This window comes from Triticum aestivum, chromosome 5B (assembly GCF_018294505.1).
Source record: "Triticum aestivum cultivar Chinese Spring chromosome 5B, IWGSC CS RefSeq v2.1, whole genome shotgun sequence".
Classification (NCBI taxonomy): domain Eukaryota; kingdom Viridiplantae; phylum Streptophyta; class Magnoliopsida; order Poales; family Poaceae; genus Triticum; species Triticum aestivum.
Window position 1 is genome coordinate 407,155,778 of NC_057807.1, and position 13,796 is coordinate 407,169,573.

The 13,796-nt window shown below is 46.0% G+C and overlaps 2 protein-coding genes across 2 annotated transcripts; one reads left to right on the forward strand and one right to left on the reverse strand.

Moving 5' to 3' along the window:
• Nucleotides 1–1,745: 1,745 nt before the first annotated feature.
• LOC123112134 (O-fucosyltransferase 31) lies at nucleotides 1,746–5,452 on the forward strand. Its single transcript, XM_044533059.1, has 10 exons — nucleotides 1,746–2,041; nucleotides 2,691–2,753; nucleotides 2,828–2,909; nucleotides 2,994–3,064; nucleotides 3,163–3,251; nucleotides 3,342–3,545; nucleotides 3,987–4,245; nucleotides 4,352–4,579; nucleotides 4,652–4,849; nucleotides 4,931–5,452. The coding sequence occupies exons 1-10, from the start codon at nucleotides 1,907–1,909 to the stop codon at nucleotides 5,138–5,140; spliced, it is 1,539 nt and encodes a 512-aa protein (XP_044388994.1). The 5' UTR covers nucleotides 1,746–1,906; the 3' UTR covers nucleotides 5,141–5,452.
• A 141-nt stretch (nucleotides 5,453–5,593) lies between these two features.
• Nucleotides 5,594–6,895, reverse strand: LOC123112135 (chlorophyll a-b binding protein 1B-20, chloroplastic). The gene is made up of 3 exons (XM_044533060.1): nucleotides 6,585–6,895; nucleotides 6,067–6,482; nucleotides 5,594–5,975 (listed from the first exon to the last, which is right to left on the reverse strand). The coding sequence occupies exons 1-3, from the start codon at nucleotides 6,767–6,769 to the stop codon at nucleotides 5,839–5,841; spliced, it is 738 nt and encodes a 245-aa protein (XP_044388995.1). The 5' UTR covers nucleotides 6,770–6,895; the 3' UTR covers nucleotides 5,594–5,838.
• Nucleotides 6,896–13,796: the final 6,901 nt, after the last annotated feature.

Consider the following 13,796-nt stretch of genomic DNA (forward strand, 5'->3'; position numbering starts at 1 on the left):
TAGATTGCATAGATTTTAACGATACAAAGGTATTTTACATCCGAAACATAGATTGCATAAATAAAAATGACAAACGATAAAAAATATAAATTGCATTAAAAAAACTACTCTAAGTCGCTATCATCATCACCACTATCATCCTCGGCAGTGTCGTCCGAGGTAGTTAGCCAGATGTCCAGCCACCGCTCATCGTTCGACGTGAAGAACGACTGCCCACCTGCTGCAACGAGGTCGGAATGCGCATTCGCCAACGCCTTCCGCTGACGCTTGTACAACCGCGTCGCGCGGCGCCTTCGTGTGTCCTACTCGCGGCGCCTTGCCCAGTAGGCCTGCTCGTAGGCGACGTCCTCCGGGTGGCGCTGGCGCCACTCCGCCGTGACCCGCTCGTCCTCCTGGGCGATGAGGAGGCGGCGTTGCCGCTCGGCGTGCTCCGCACGGTCTTCCGTCGTGTTCAGACGAGACAGAGGGACGAAGTTGAGCGCTTGCTGGAGCGTGTACACATCTTGGAAGTTTATCTGGCCGCGCGGCCGGCCTAGGCGCCACGCCGCCGCGTCGTACGCGCGGGCAGCCTCGCGCGCCGTCCCGTACGTGTCGAGGCCGAGCCGGAGTTCACCGGAGCGTATCTCCGCGGAGTAGTTGCCGTTGGGGCGCAGACGGACGCCGCGGTAGCCGGACGCTCCTCGGCGGCGCGTCGGTGGCGGGGCGCTGGAGCGGCGCGTGGCAGAGAGGGAGAGGAAGAGGAGAATAGGAAGCGTGGAGAAGGCGCATGGCGCGCGCAACACTTTTATAGACGCGCGCGAAGCGGCGCGTTAAATCTTGCGCGTGAGCTGGCGCCTTTTCGCGCGCGCGCAAACGGTTCCCGCGGGCGCTTGTTTCCCCGCTGGAGCGTGGCAAACCGCCCCACGCGCGCGCATCGTTTGGGGCGGCCATTGAAGATGCTCTTAGGCATTGTATGATGGGACCATGTATTAGCCATGGAGCTAAAGAATATTTTCACCAAATCAGTTTTCTTTGACGAATCATATCTCGGCATGGTTCTACCACTGCATTCAACTTTTGCATTACATCAACTTTAATGACACGGCCCTCGCAAAAGAAAAAAAAACTTTAATGACACAGAGGCCGGGCCGCTTCGTCATTTCAGCAACTAATTTCTTGACCCATGCCATATGTTCTCATCGTACTATCACGATGTGAATAATTGTTGCTTGTAACATGAATATGTCAACAGTCAACTGCAAATAATGTATCACCACATACCATGGACGCTATCTAGTAGTACATGGCTAGAAGCCTAGAACCATCATGTTCAATTCTGTTTTGGCTCGCATGTTTAATTCTATTTTGAATGTGGATAGGCCTTAGTCGATTAAGATTTAATTAAGTCTTAGTTAAATGACATAATAACATATATGAAAAGATAAATTAAAAACCTTTTGCACGAATCTTCACACAAGATCGAACGAATATAGCATCGACAGAGACATAACCAAGTCTCAGTCGACTGAGACTTAGCAAAACTATTCTGTTTTGGCTCGCTTGTTGTCTTTTGACATGTCTATGTTCGTGATGAATAACTCTTGTGGAAAAAGGGGATAAACATAGAAGAAAATTTACGTGGAATAAGAATCACATGGTTCGATGCACGAGGGTGTGTATAGATTCTCGTGGCAGTATTGGCACAGGATTCCTTTATCATGCCTCAGAATTTTATTTTAAAAATCGGACCCGATTGCAAATTTCCTGGCAGAAGTCCGCCCGTCAGACGGAGGAGCCGAAATGGATGGGCCAATTTTGAACGCAGTAGGCCCACTTCCACCTCGTAGCCGGGCTCAGTCAGGTCAGTCCATTGCTGTGGCCTTGTAGGATTCCCTTCCGCCTGGTCTTCGCACCTGAGACGGGGGAGATGCGGAGGCCGTCGGCTTCGTCGCCTCCGGCGAGGGGCCCGGCGTTGGCCGCCGCAGCCGCTGTCGTGCTCCTCCCGGCTATTTTCCCCGCGCTGTTCTCCCCGCTCGGCCGCGCCTTCCCTTCCCTATTCTCGGTGCGCCCCCTATAGTCCCATCCTCCTCTCCAGGCGGTTCGATTTGAGCCGGTGTAGCGTCGTATTGGCGATCTTCTGCTTTTCTAGCTGCTTCCTACGCCCCTCCTTGCTAGTTTGCCACTTTGGCGAGTCCGATTATTTGGGGTGCGCGAAAATTGGATATAATCTAGACGGATTGGTACTGTTGGGGGAGGAATGTATGTGGAAGGTGAAATGATGTGGTGAATTCATGACTCCCTTTCCTGTTGAATTGGAAGTGCGAAATTACATTTGTTTATTTGGCGTATGTATGGCGATGCAGAGTTACCTGTAAATAAGCAAAGTGTGCAACCTGTAAATAAGCAAAGTGTGCAAGATCTGGATTCTTTTGGTGGATAGCATCATGCCAGTTGCATAGAATATTTTGGTTTGGACAGTGGTCTACAATATGTGATTACTAGATTTTATATGCAATTTGTGGCAGTGTGGGACTGTACTCAGCTACCATGAGTCCATGACAGTATTGGGAATAACATATGTACTGGATTAGTACTATGGCTATGAAGATAGATTGGCAACTCAAGTGGACCTTAGTAAATATTTCTGCAAACTGCAATATTATATTTTTAAGATTAATCATGTGGACAATGTGTATGACTGTGTATTGCAGGAGTGGAATGCCCCTAAGCCAATGCACGAGTCTCTTTTGAATGAGTCTTTGCGATGGACAATAGTGAGTATTCATAACTCAGATAAAAACTGGAAATAGATATGTTGAAGTATATTTATAACTTGCTTTCTGTACAGCCAGATGAACAAAAGAGAGATCTCTGGACACCCTTGCCTGATCAGGGGTGGAAACCATGCATAAGACCATCGATTACTCGTGGTAACACTCTGAGATAACATTGTTATGTAATGATATGCCTCCAGCTGCGACAGATCACTAAGCATTTGGTTATATAAAGTGTAGGATTACCTTCCGAACCTAGTGGGTACATACAAGTATTTCTTGATGGTGGCCTGAACCAGCAAAGAATGGGGGTAACACACTTTTCATGTACCAGATTCATGATGTTAGATTTAAGACAACTGCTTGGTTGAGATTTTAGATCATCTGGCTCTTACTTTTTGTTCTCTAGATATGTGACGCTGTTGCGGTTGCTAAGATTCTGAATGCTACTCTTGTGATCCCACATCTTGAAGTAAACCCTGTTTGGAAAGACTCAAGGTGCTTTTGAAGTTTCAGAGTACTACTGTATCTTGTTAGTTTTTATATTCTCCTGTTAAATTGGAAGTGAAAGTTTTAGTTGTGCTGCAGCTCATTCGGAGATATTTTCAATGTGGATCACTTTATCAACACCCTAAAAGGCGAGGTTTCAATAGTGAGAACTCCACCAAAAGAATATTCGTGGAGCACAAGAGAGTTCTATGGCACAGGAATACGTGCTACAAGAATAAAAACTGCACCTGTTCACGCCTCAGCTGATTGGTATATAGAGAATGTCAGTCCTATCCTGCAAAGGTTTGTGATTTCTTTGGTCATATAGTCACTTCTCTAGACCCCTTGAGTAAGTGAAGATCTGCAGTACCCTTTGTACTGACACATGTTGCAAAACTAAACTACTACTCTCTCCATTCACAAATATAAGATGTTCTAACTTTTTTCTGAATCAGACGTATGTACACACGTTTTAGTGTGTTTGTTTACTCATTGCAGTCCGTATGTAGTCCATATTTAAATATCCAAAAAATCTTGTATTTGTGAACAGTGGGAGCATTTGACATATATTGCGTGGCATAATAATGCTAAGAAACTGCAGTTCATGTTTAGCCCAGGTTGATGACCACTGAACAGGCTTTATCGCATTAGCATTATAGTTTGTGGTCTAACTTCAATAGTTGGTTACTTTGTGAGGGGAATCCTTCACCGAGAATCTCATGTACGTGTTGCTTCCCTTGTCAGCTATGGCATTGCAGCCATTGCCCCCTTTTCTCACCGCCTTGCATTTGATGATTTGCCTGTGGACATTCAACGTCTGCGCTGTAAAGTTAACTTTGAAGCCCTGGTTTTTGTGCCTTACATTATCTCACTGGGGAGGACCCTTGAGAAGCGCTTGAGATCTCCAGTCCAGGGGCATTCCACTGAATTTGCTCAACAAGTTGTAGAAGAAAACACAGATCAGGATGGGAAGTACGCAGTTTTACATCTCCGCTTCGATAAGGTAAATGGAAGGGCTTCTGCAATATTTGGAAGTCATATGTTTAATTTTTTGTTCTCTTCAGGGAATTGCCACTCTGAAACATTTCAAGCTGACCTACATTTTTCAGGACATGGCTGCACATTCTGCCTGTGACTTTGGCGGTGGTAGAGCTGAAAAATTAGCTCTGGCTAAGTACAGGCAAGTTATCTGGCAAGGGAGGGTATTAAATTCACAGTTAAGTGATGAGGAGCTTCGAAACACAGGACGCTGCCCGTTGACTCCAGAAGAGATTGGGTTGATACTAGTAGCGCTTGGCTTTGACAGCACAACTCGATTTTATCTTGCCTCTCACAAGGTTTGACTCTCTGTGCGCTTACTTATTCTCCATAGTGGAAGTAGAAAGTTCTAACATACATCACCTATTAAGGTATATGGAGGGGAAGCTAGGATCTCTAGCCTGCGCAAACTTTTCCCGCTGATGGAAGACAAGAGGAGCCTTGCATTGGCAGATGAACTTGCTAATGTTGAAGGGAAGGCTTCTGTGCTAGCAGCTCTTGACTACCATATCAGCATGCACAGCGATGTTTTCATCTCTGCTTCTCCTGGCAATATGCATAATGCACTGGTAAATCCTGTTGTCTTTTGCTGTATTCGCGAGATTTCTCCTCTTTCTTTATTGGTCCTGACTAGATGATGGTTGATTCAGCTGGCCCACCGGGCCTACAGGAATTTGAAGACGATAAGGCCAAACATGACATTGCTTGGCCACATATTTGTGAACAAGAGCATGGAGTGGTCAGAGTTTCAGCAGGCTGTACAGGCAGGCCACAAAGGTAGATACGGGCAGATCCGGCTGAGGAAGCCGAAGCAGTCTATCTACACTTATCCTGCCCCAGATTGTATGTGCCAAGGGTAGATTGCCAAGTTTCTGCAGTGCACCAACAAAAGAAATGTGCTGAGTTACTTGCAGCTACTAATTAGGAAAAGCTCATGTGGATACATATGTTAGTTCTGAATTTCCAGTTGAATCAGTTGGCTGCCTCTTCCAATAGGATCTTAAATTTTAACCTAAATTTACCCGTCCTGTCATTGGCCCTTGAAGGACACTAATCTTGTGCCGATGCACATTCCACACGACGAAGTTATAGTTTTGTGACCGATGTTGTATATCTGTGACTTGATATACTGGATCCTTTTCTTTTTCTTCTTCTTTGATTCCGCTGTTCTACATCTGCGAGTCCGGTGTTTTATGAAATTATGCTCTCATTTACTATTATTACTACCATCACATCGAGTTCAGCACTAGTGCTTCAAACTATATTTTGCCATGTTTAAAATAACACGGGTGATATCACAGTGAGTTCGAGACTAATGCTTCAAACTAGTAGTATGTTTTGCCATGTTTAAAATAACACGCATGGGTGATATTACAAGTACAGCCTCCATTAGAAGCCATGGGCGAATCCACAAGAACAAAGTTTCACCACCGGAGCTTTAAGATTACAACACATTTTTGCACTGTCCACCTACTCCTCCACACTTTGTACATCCTCAGCACCCCAAAATAACAATTCAGACCGCCTGAAACCTCCCCGGTCGGTGAAATCGACGGATTTATTGGCCGGAGATGGTCTGGATGATGGTGTTGTGCCATGGGTCGGCCAGGTGCTGCTGCAGGTTCTCGAACGGCCCCTTCCCGGTCACGTTGTGCTGCACCAGGAACCCCAGGAACGCCAGCATCGCCAGTCTCCCTGAACGAATGGAAAAACATCCAAAGATTAACAGGAGCCGTCCGATTAGAAATTAACGACGGTGAAGCAAGCAGAGGAGCGATGGACGTACCGTTGGCGAGCTCCTTCTCCTTGTTCTCGAGGGTGGGGGCGAAGTTGAGGGGGTTGAAGACGCTGCCGGGGTAGCCGCACTCGTGGGGCGGGAGGCTGTAGCTCTTGAAGATGGGGTCCTGGTTGACGGAGCCCGGGTTCTTGATGTCCTGCCACCGCCGGATCTCCACGTAGTGGAAGAGGATGAACTCGATGACGAAGAGCGTGGAGGAGGAGGCGAAGTAGGTCTCCTTGCCGGCGTCGTACCACTCGGGCGCGTTCAGCAGCCCCGCCTTGGTCAGCACCTCCGGGATCAGCATCCCCGCCACCCCCAGCATCGCCCACCGCCCGTTCACCAGCTCCGCCTGCACGAACCACCGCAGGTCCTCCGGGTCCTCCGCCAGCGCCAGCGGGTCGAATCCATTGTCACCCGCCAAACTACAGAAGCAGTTACGTATCATCCATTAGCACGGTCGTAGAGAAATGCAACACAGCTGCATGCGCATGACGGGAGTGATGTTTCGTGTGGCCTGTGCTGACCTGCCGTCGAGGTAGGCAGGGGAGGGGAGGCCGGGGAGCCACGACCCCTTGGCCTGGACGGCGACGTCGCGGCGTGTGGACTTGGCGAGGCCGACGCGGCCGGAGTCGCCCAGGAACCGGGGGCTCGACGCTGACGCCGCCGGCCGGAGAGCGGCCACGGGAGCGCGGGCACTGACCGACGACATCTTGACTACGGCGCACTGCGGCAGGAGAGTGAGTGCGCGTCGGTGTGTGGTGGTTCTGCCTCTCCGCACCTGCGCTTGGCCCTTTGTATTGAGCTGCGCTTCGGTGATTTGTGGGTGTGGTCAGCTGGGGCCCGGAGGTCCAGATGGACGGCATATGTTGGCGCCACTGCGTCGTCTGACGGCTGCGATTCGTTTGCGTTTGGAGACTGGATAGATGCACCAGTGGGAGACCGGGAGGCGTATGTGCGTTATCTGGATCATGGATAATGCGGAATCAAAAGGAGGACCGCTATTGGTCGGAGAAACGCACGTTCGGTTGACCTGGCTGCCACGTCGATCGGTCGATCCGTCATGCTGTACAACTGTACATGGTGCCATGGCGGGTTGGTCTGTTTGCTTAAACTTTCAACCACTTCCACACGAAATAGGGAAAAAAAAATCCTATGAGACAGGAAAAAAAAATCCTATGAGACCAGATCCTGAACCTGAACAAAATACAAACGGTTGAACCGATACAAGGTGATGGGAAGAACCCCATACAAGCCAGTCGCGGCGAGGATGCCACCAACCTGCAGCCCAACAAGAAAATAGGAATCGCCACACTAACATGAGGCGACCTAGACTACCAAACCAAAACCGCACTGCCTAGGGCAACCACATGACACCGACACGCCGAACACAACAAGATATCGTAAGCGCATGTCCTCTCGCTCCGGACCATGGAGTTCCGATCCTGCCAACGGATAGTGAGGACCGATGACTGTGACTGCGAGGATACATGTAAATGAGAGGAGACCAACTAATCCATTCCACCCAAAACCGAAGAAGCTTCACGCCAGGATCAAAGCAAGCATGAAGGCGCCAACGTGCTGTAACCAGATGATACCTGAGTTCCCCGACGATGCACCCAAGAGGGTAATGACGCAGAGCGCCACCACCATCGATCCCGATACGACGGGCTAGGGTTCTCACCAGGAACCCCTGAAACGGGGAAGAGATACATAATGACGCCCCCAAGAGGCATGTGACACCCGCATGCATCACTATGGTCGCCTAGTCGGCACCGAAGCGCGGAGCTTTCGCTCGGATCCTCACCATAGCCACCTAAGGTACCAAATGGACCAGCACGAGACCTCTAGATCCGGACCACGGAGCCACCACCAGAGGAGCCAGGACGACGCCAGGACTACCCACCACTGCTCCCCTTCCTACCCACATAGCCAATAGGAGGGGCCGTCATGCTAACACGCAACTCAGTGTAGAGCCACGCGCAAAATCTCACCATGTAGGACCGTCGCCCCGACTTCCAGAAGAGTCAAATCACCAAGCCCAGTCACACCTACCCGGAGTGCGAACTTTGACTCGCCTCGGGCCCCGTACAGATCCACCCGAGCGCGAACCCCGACTCACAACCATGCTGTCGGCCTAGAGCCAGGAGAAGGAGGATCGTTGCCACTGATAACCCACAAGTATAGGGGATCGCAATAGTTTTCGAAGGTAGAGTATTCAACCCAAATTTATTGATTCGATACAAGGGGAGCCAAGGAATATTCTCAAGTATTAGCAACTGAGTTGTCAATTCAACCACACCTGAAAGACTTAATATCAACAGCAAAGTATTTAGTAGCAAAGTAGTATGGAAGTAACGGTAACGGTGATAAAAGTAACAGTAGCAGTTTTATAGCAATTGTAACTGTGGCAATGATAAAGTAACTAGCAAAGATCAATATGTGAAAAGCTCATAAGCAATGAAGAAAATATTCCCTAGAGGCAATAATAAAGTTGTTATTTATATTTCCTTATGTCATGATGAATGTTTATTATTCATGCTAGAATTGTATTAACCGGAAACTTAGTACATGTGTGAATACATAGACAAAACAGAGTGTCCCTAGTATGCCTCTACTTGACTAGCTCGTTGATCAAAGATGGTTATGTTTCCTGACCATAGACATGTGTTGTCATTTGATGAACAGGATCACATCATTAGAGAATGATGTGATGGACAAGACCCATCCTTTAGCTTAGCATAATGATCGTTTAGTTTTATTGCTATTGCTTTCTTCATCACTTATAAATGTTCCTCTAACTATGAGATTATGCAACTCCCGAATATTGGAGGAACACCTTGTGTGCTATCAAACATCACAACGTAACTGGGTGATTATAAAGATGCTCTACAGGTGTCTCCGAAGGTGTTTGTTGGGTTGGCATAGATCAAGATTAGGATTTGTCACTCCGTGTATCGGAGAGGTATCTCTGGGCCCTCTCGGTAATGCACATCACAATAAGCCTTGCAAGCAATGTGATTAATGAGTTAGTTACGGGATGATGCATTACAGAACGAGTAAAGAGACTTGCCGGTAACGAGATTGAACTAGGTATGATGATACCTATGACCGAATCTCGGGCAAGTAACATGCCGATGACAAAGGGAATGACTTATGTTGTTATGCGGTTTGACCGATAAAGATCTTCGTAGAATATGTAGGATCCAATTGAGCATCCAGGTTCCGCTATTGGTTTTTGACCGGAGATGTGTATCGGTCATGTCTACATAGTTCTCGAACCCGTAGGGTCCACACGCTTAACGTTCGATGACGATTTGTATTATGAGTTGTGTGTTTTCGTGACCGAAGTTTGTTCGGAGTCCCGGATGAGATCACGGACATGACGAGGAGACTCGAAATGGACGAGAGGTAAAGATCCATATATTGGAAGGTTATATTCGGACATCGGAATGGTTCCGAGTGATTAGGGTATTTTATTGGAGTACCGAGGGGTTACTGGAACCCCCCGGGGGAAATATGGGCCTTAGTGGAGAGAGAGGAGGGCCGCGAGGGGTGGCCGCGCCCCCCTCCCCCATGGTAGTCCGAATTGGACTAGGGGAAGGGGGCGGTGCCCCCCTTTCCTCTCCCTCTCCCTCACCTTCCTTTTCCCTCCGGTGGAAAAAAGGAAAAGGAGGGGGGGGGGGATTTTTTTTCAATAATACATTTTTTATATTAATTTTCAGAAATATTACGTCGTAATTATATTTTTTAAAAATATTATCCAATCGGCCTACTGCTGACTGATTGGATCCAGTCGGCCTACTGCTGGCCGATTGGCCCCCAGTCGGCCCACTGCCGGCCGATTGGATCCAGTCGGCCCACTGCTGGCCGATTGGCCCCAGTCGGCCCACTACTGGCCGAATGGCACCCAATCTACTTTTTATAGGCCGACAGGTGCATGCACCCATCTATCTGTTGAATAGGTATTTGAAAAATGTTGAAGAAGTATTTGAAAAAAAATTGATCATGCATATAAAAATGTTAGTTAAGCATTTGAAAAAAAATGTTGCACAGGTATTTGAAAAATGTCGAACAAATATTTGAAAACTGTTGAATAGGTATTTGAAAAATGTTGAAGAAGTATTTTAAAAAATGTTGATCATGTATATATAAAAATGTTAATCAAGCATTTGCAACAAATGTTGAAGACGTATTTGATAAAAATATTGAACAAGTATTTGAAAAAAATGTTGTACAAGTATTTCAAAAAATATTGATCATGTAAATAAAAATGTTGAACAAGTATTTGTAAATTTTTTTATCATGTATATAAAAATGTTGAACAAGTATTTGTAATTTTTTTTATCATGTATATAAAAATGTTGAACAAGTATTTGAAAAAAATTGAACAAGTATTTTAAAAAAATTGAACAAGTATTTGAAAAAATAATATAGAAAAAAAAGAAATAAATAATGGAGAAGACCGGCTCAGTCGCCTCTAGTTGGTCGCGGTCCCTTTTCTAACCAGTAACTGGAAACTAATGGGGTGGTTAGCTGCACTGGTGATTGCCATGGAGACTAGGCATCGATCCCCAATGCAGCTAATAACTACCCCACCAGCTTCCAGATGTTAAACATTTTTTCAAATACTTGTTCAATTTTTTTAAAATACTTGTTCAATATTTTTTGCAAATGCTTGATTAACATTTTTATATACATGATCAACATTTTTTTTAAATGCTTCTTTAATATTTTTCAAATACATATTCAATGGTTTTCAAATATTTGTTCAACATCTTTAAAATACTTGTTCAATATTTTTTTAAATGCTTGATTAACATTTTTATATGCATGACCAACATTTTTTCAAATACTTCTTCAATATTATTCAAATACCTATTCAACAGATAAATGGGTGCATGCACTTGTCGGCCTAGAGGAATCACACTGGGTGCCAATCAGCTAGCAGTGGGCCGACTGGGGCCAATCGGCCAGTAGTGGGCCAACTAGATCCAATCGGTCAGCAGTAGGCCGATTGGGTAATATTTTTAAAATATATAATTACGGTGTAATATTTCTAAAATTTAATATAAAAATGTATTATTTAAAAAAATAGCCAAATCCTACTTGGACTAGGAGTCCAAGTAGGACTCCCCCCATGGCATGCCCCTACGTGGGCAGGGTGCACCCCAAAGGCACATCAATTGTTCTTTTAGCCGTGTGCGATGGCCCCCTCCACAGTTTACACCTCCGGTCATAGCGTCGTAGTGCTTAGCCGAAGCCCTGCGTGAATCACATCACCAACACCGTCGCCACGCCGTCGTGCTGACGGAACTCTCCCTCGGCCCTCTACTGGATGGAGAGTTCGAGGGACGTCATCGAGCTGAACGTGTGCTGAACATGGAGGTGCCATACGTTCGGTACTTGGATCGGTTGGATCATGAAGACGTTCGACTACATCAACCGCGTTAACATAATGCTTTTGCTTTCGGTCTACGAGGGTCATGGACACACTCTCCCCCTCTCGTTGCTATGCATATCCTAGATAGATCTTGCATGATCGTAGGAATTTTTTTGAAATTGCATGTTACGTTCCCCAACAGTGGTATCCGAGCCAGGTCTATGTGTAGGTGAGATGCACAAGTAGAACACAAAGAGTTGTGGGCGATAATAGTCATACTGCTTACCACCAACGTCTTACTTTGATTCGGTGGTATTGTTGGATGAAGCGGCCCGGACCGACATTACATGACCGTGTTCATGAGACTGGTTCTACCAACATGCTTTGCACACAGGTGGCTGGCGGGTGTCCATTTCTTCAACTTTAGTTGAACCGAGTTTGACTATGGCCGGTCCTTGTTGAAGGTTAAAACATCATACTTGACGAAAAATCATTGTGGTTTTGATGCGTAGGTAAGAACAGTTCTTGCTAGAAGCCCGTAGCAGCCACGTAAAACTTGCAACAACAAAGTAGAGGACGTCTAACTTGTTTTTGCAGGGCATGTTGTGATGTGATATGGTCAAGACATGATGTGATATACATTGTTATATGAGATGATCATGTTTTGTAGAAGTTATCGGCAACTAGCAGGATCCTTATGGTTGTTGCTTTATTGTATGAAATGCAAATGCCATGTAATTGCTTTACTTTATCACTATGCGTTAGCGATAGTTGTAGAAGCAATAGTTGGCGAGACGACCATGACGCTATGATGGAGATCAAGGTGTCAAGCCGATGACGATGGAGATCATGACGGTGCTTTGGAGATGGAGATCAAAGGCACAAGATGATGATGGCCATATCATGTCACATATTTCGATTGCATGTGATATTTATCTTTTATGCATCTTATTTTGCTTAGTACGACGGTAGCTTTATAAGATAATCCCTCACTAAATTTCAAGGTATAAGTGTTCTCCCTGAGTATGCACCGTTGCTACAGTTCGTCGTGTCGAGACACCACGTGATGATCGGGTGTGATAAGCTCTACGTTCACATACAACGGGTGCAAGCCAGTTTTGCACATGCAGAATACTCAGGTTAAACTTGACGAGCCTAGCATATGTAGATATGGCCTCGGAACACTGAGACTGAAAGGTCGAACATGAAGGAAATTTGCCCTAGAGGCAATAATAAAGTTGTTATTTATATTTCCTTATATCATGATAAATGTTTATTATTCATGCTAGAATTGTATTAACATGTGTGAATACATAGACAAACAGAGTGTCCCTAGTATGCCTCTACTTGAGTAGCTCGTCAATCAAAGATGGTTAAGTTTCCTAGCCATAGACATGTGTTGTCATTTGATGAACGGGACCACATCATTAGAGAATGATGTGATGGACAAGACCCATCTGTTAGCTTAGCATTATGATCATTTAGTTTTATTGCTATTGCTTTCTTCATGACTTATACATGTTCCTCTAACTATGAGATTATGCAACTCCCGAATACCAGAGGAACACCTTATGTGCTATCAAACGTCACAACGTAACTGGGTGATTATAAAGATGCTCTATAGTGTCTCCGAAGGTGTTTGTTGAGTTGGCATAGATCAAGATTAGGATTTGTCACTCCGTGTATCAGAGAGGTGTCTCTGGGCCCTCTCGGTAATGCACATCACTATAAGCCTTGCAAGCAACGTGACTAATGAGTTAGTTGCTGGATGATGCATAACGAAACGAGTAAAGAGACTTGCCGGTAACGAGATTGAACTCGGTATGATGATACCGACGATCGAATCTCGGGCAAGTAACATACCAATGACAAAGGGAACAACGTATGTTGTTATGCGGTTTGACCGATAAAGATCTTCGTAGAATATGTAGGGGCCAATATGAGCATCCAGGTTCCGCTATTGGTTATTGACCAGAGATGTGTATAGGTCATGTCTACATAGTTCCGAACCCGTAGTGTCCACACGCTTAATGTTTGATGACGATTTGTATTATGAGTTATGTGATTTGATGACCAAAGTTTGTTCGGAGTCCCGGATGAGATCACAGACATGATGAGGAGTGTCGAAATGGTCAAGAGGTAACTATTCATATATTGCAAGGTTATATACGGACATCGGAATGGTTCCGAGAAGGTTCGGGGATTTATTGGAGTACTGGGAGGCTATCGGAATCCCCCGGGAAGTTAATGGGCCTTATTGGGCTTTAGTGGAGAGAGTGAAGAAGGGCCACGAGGTGGCGCGCGCCTCCCCCTGCCCAAAACCGAATTGGACAAGGGGTGGGGGAACCCCCCTTTC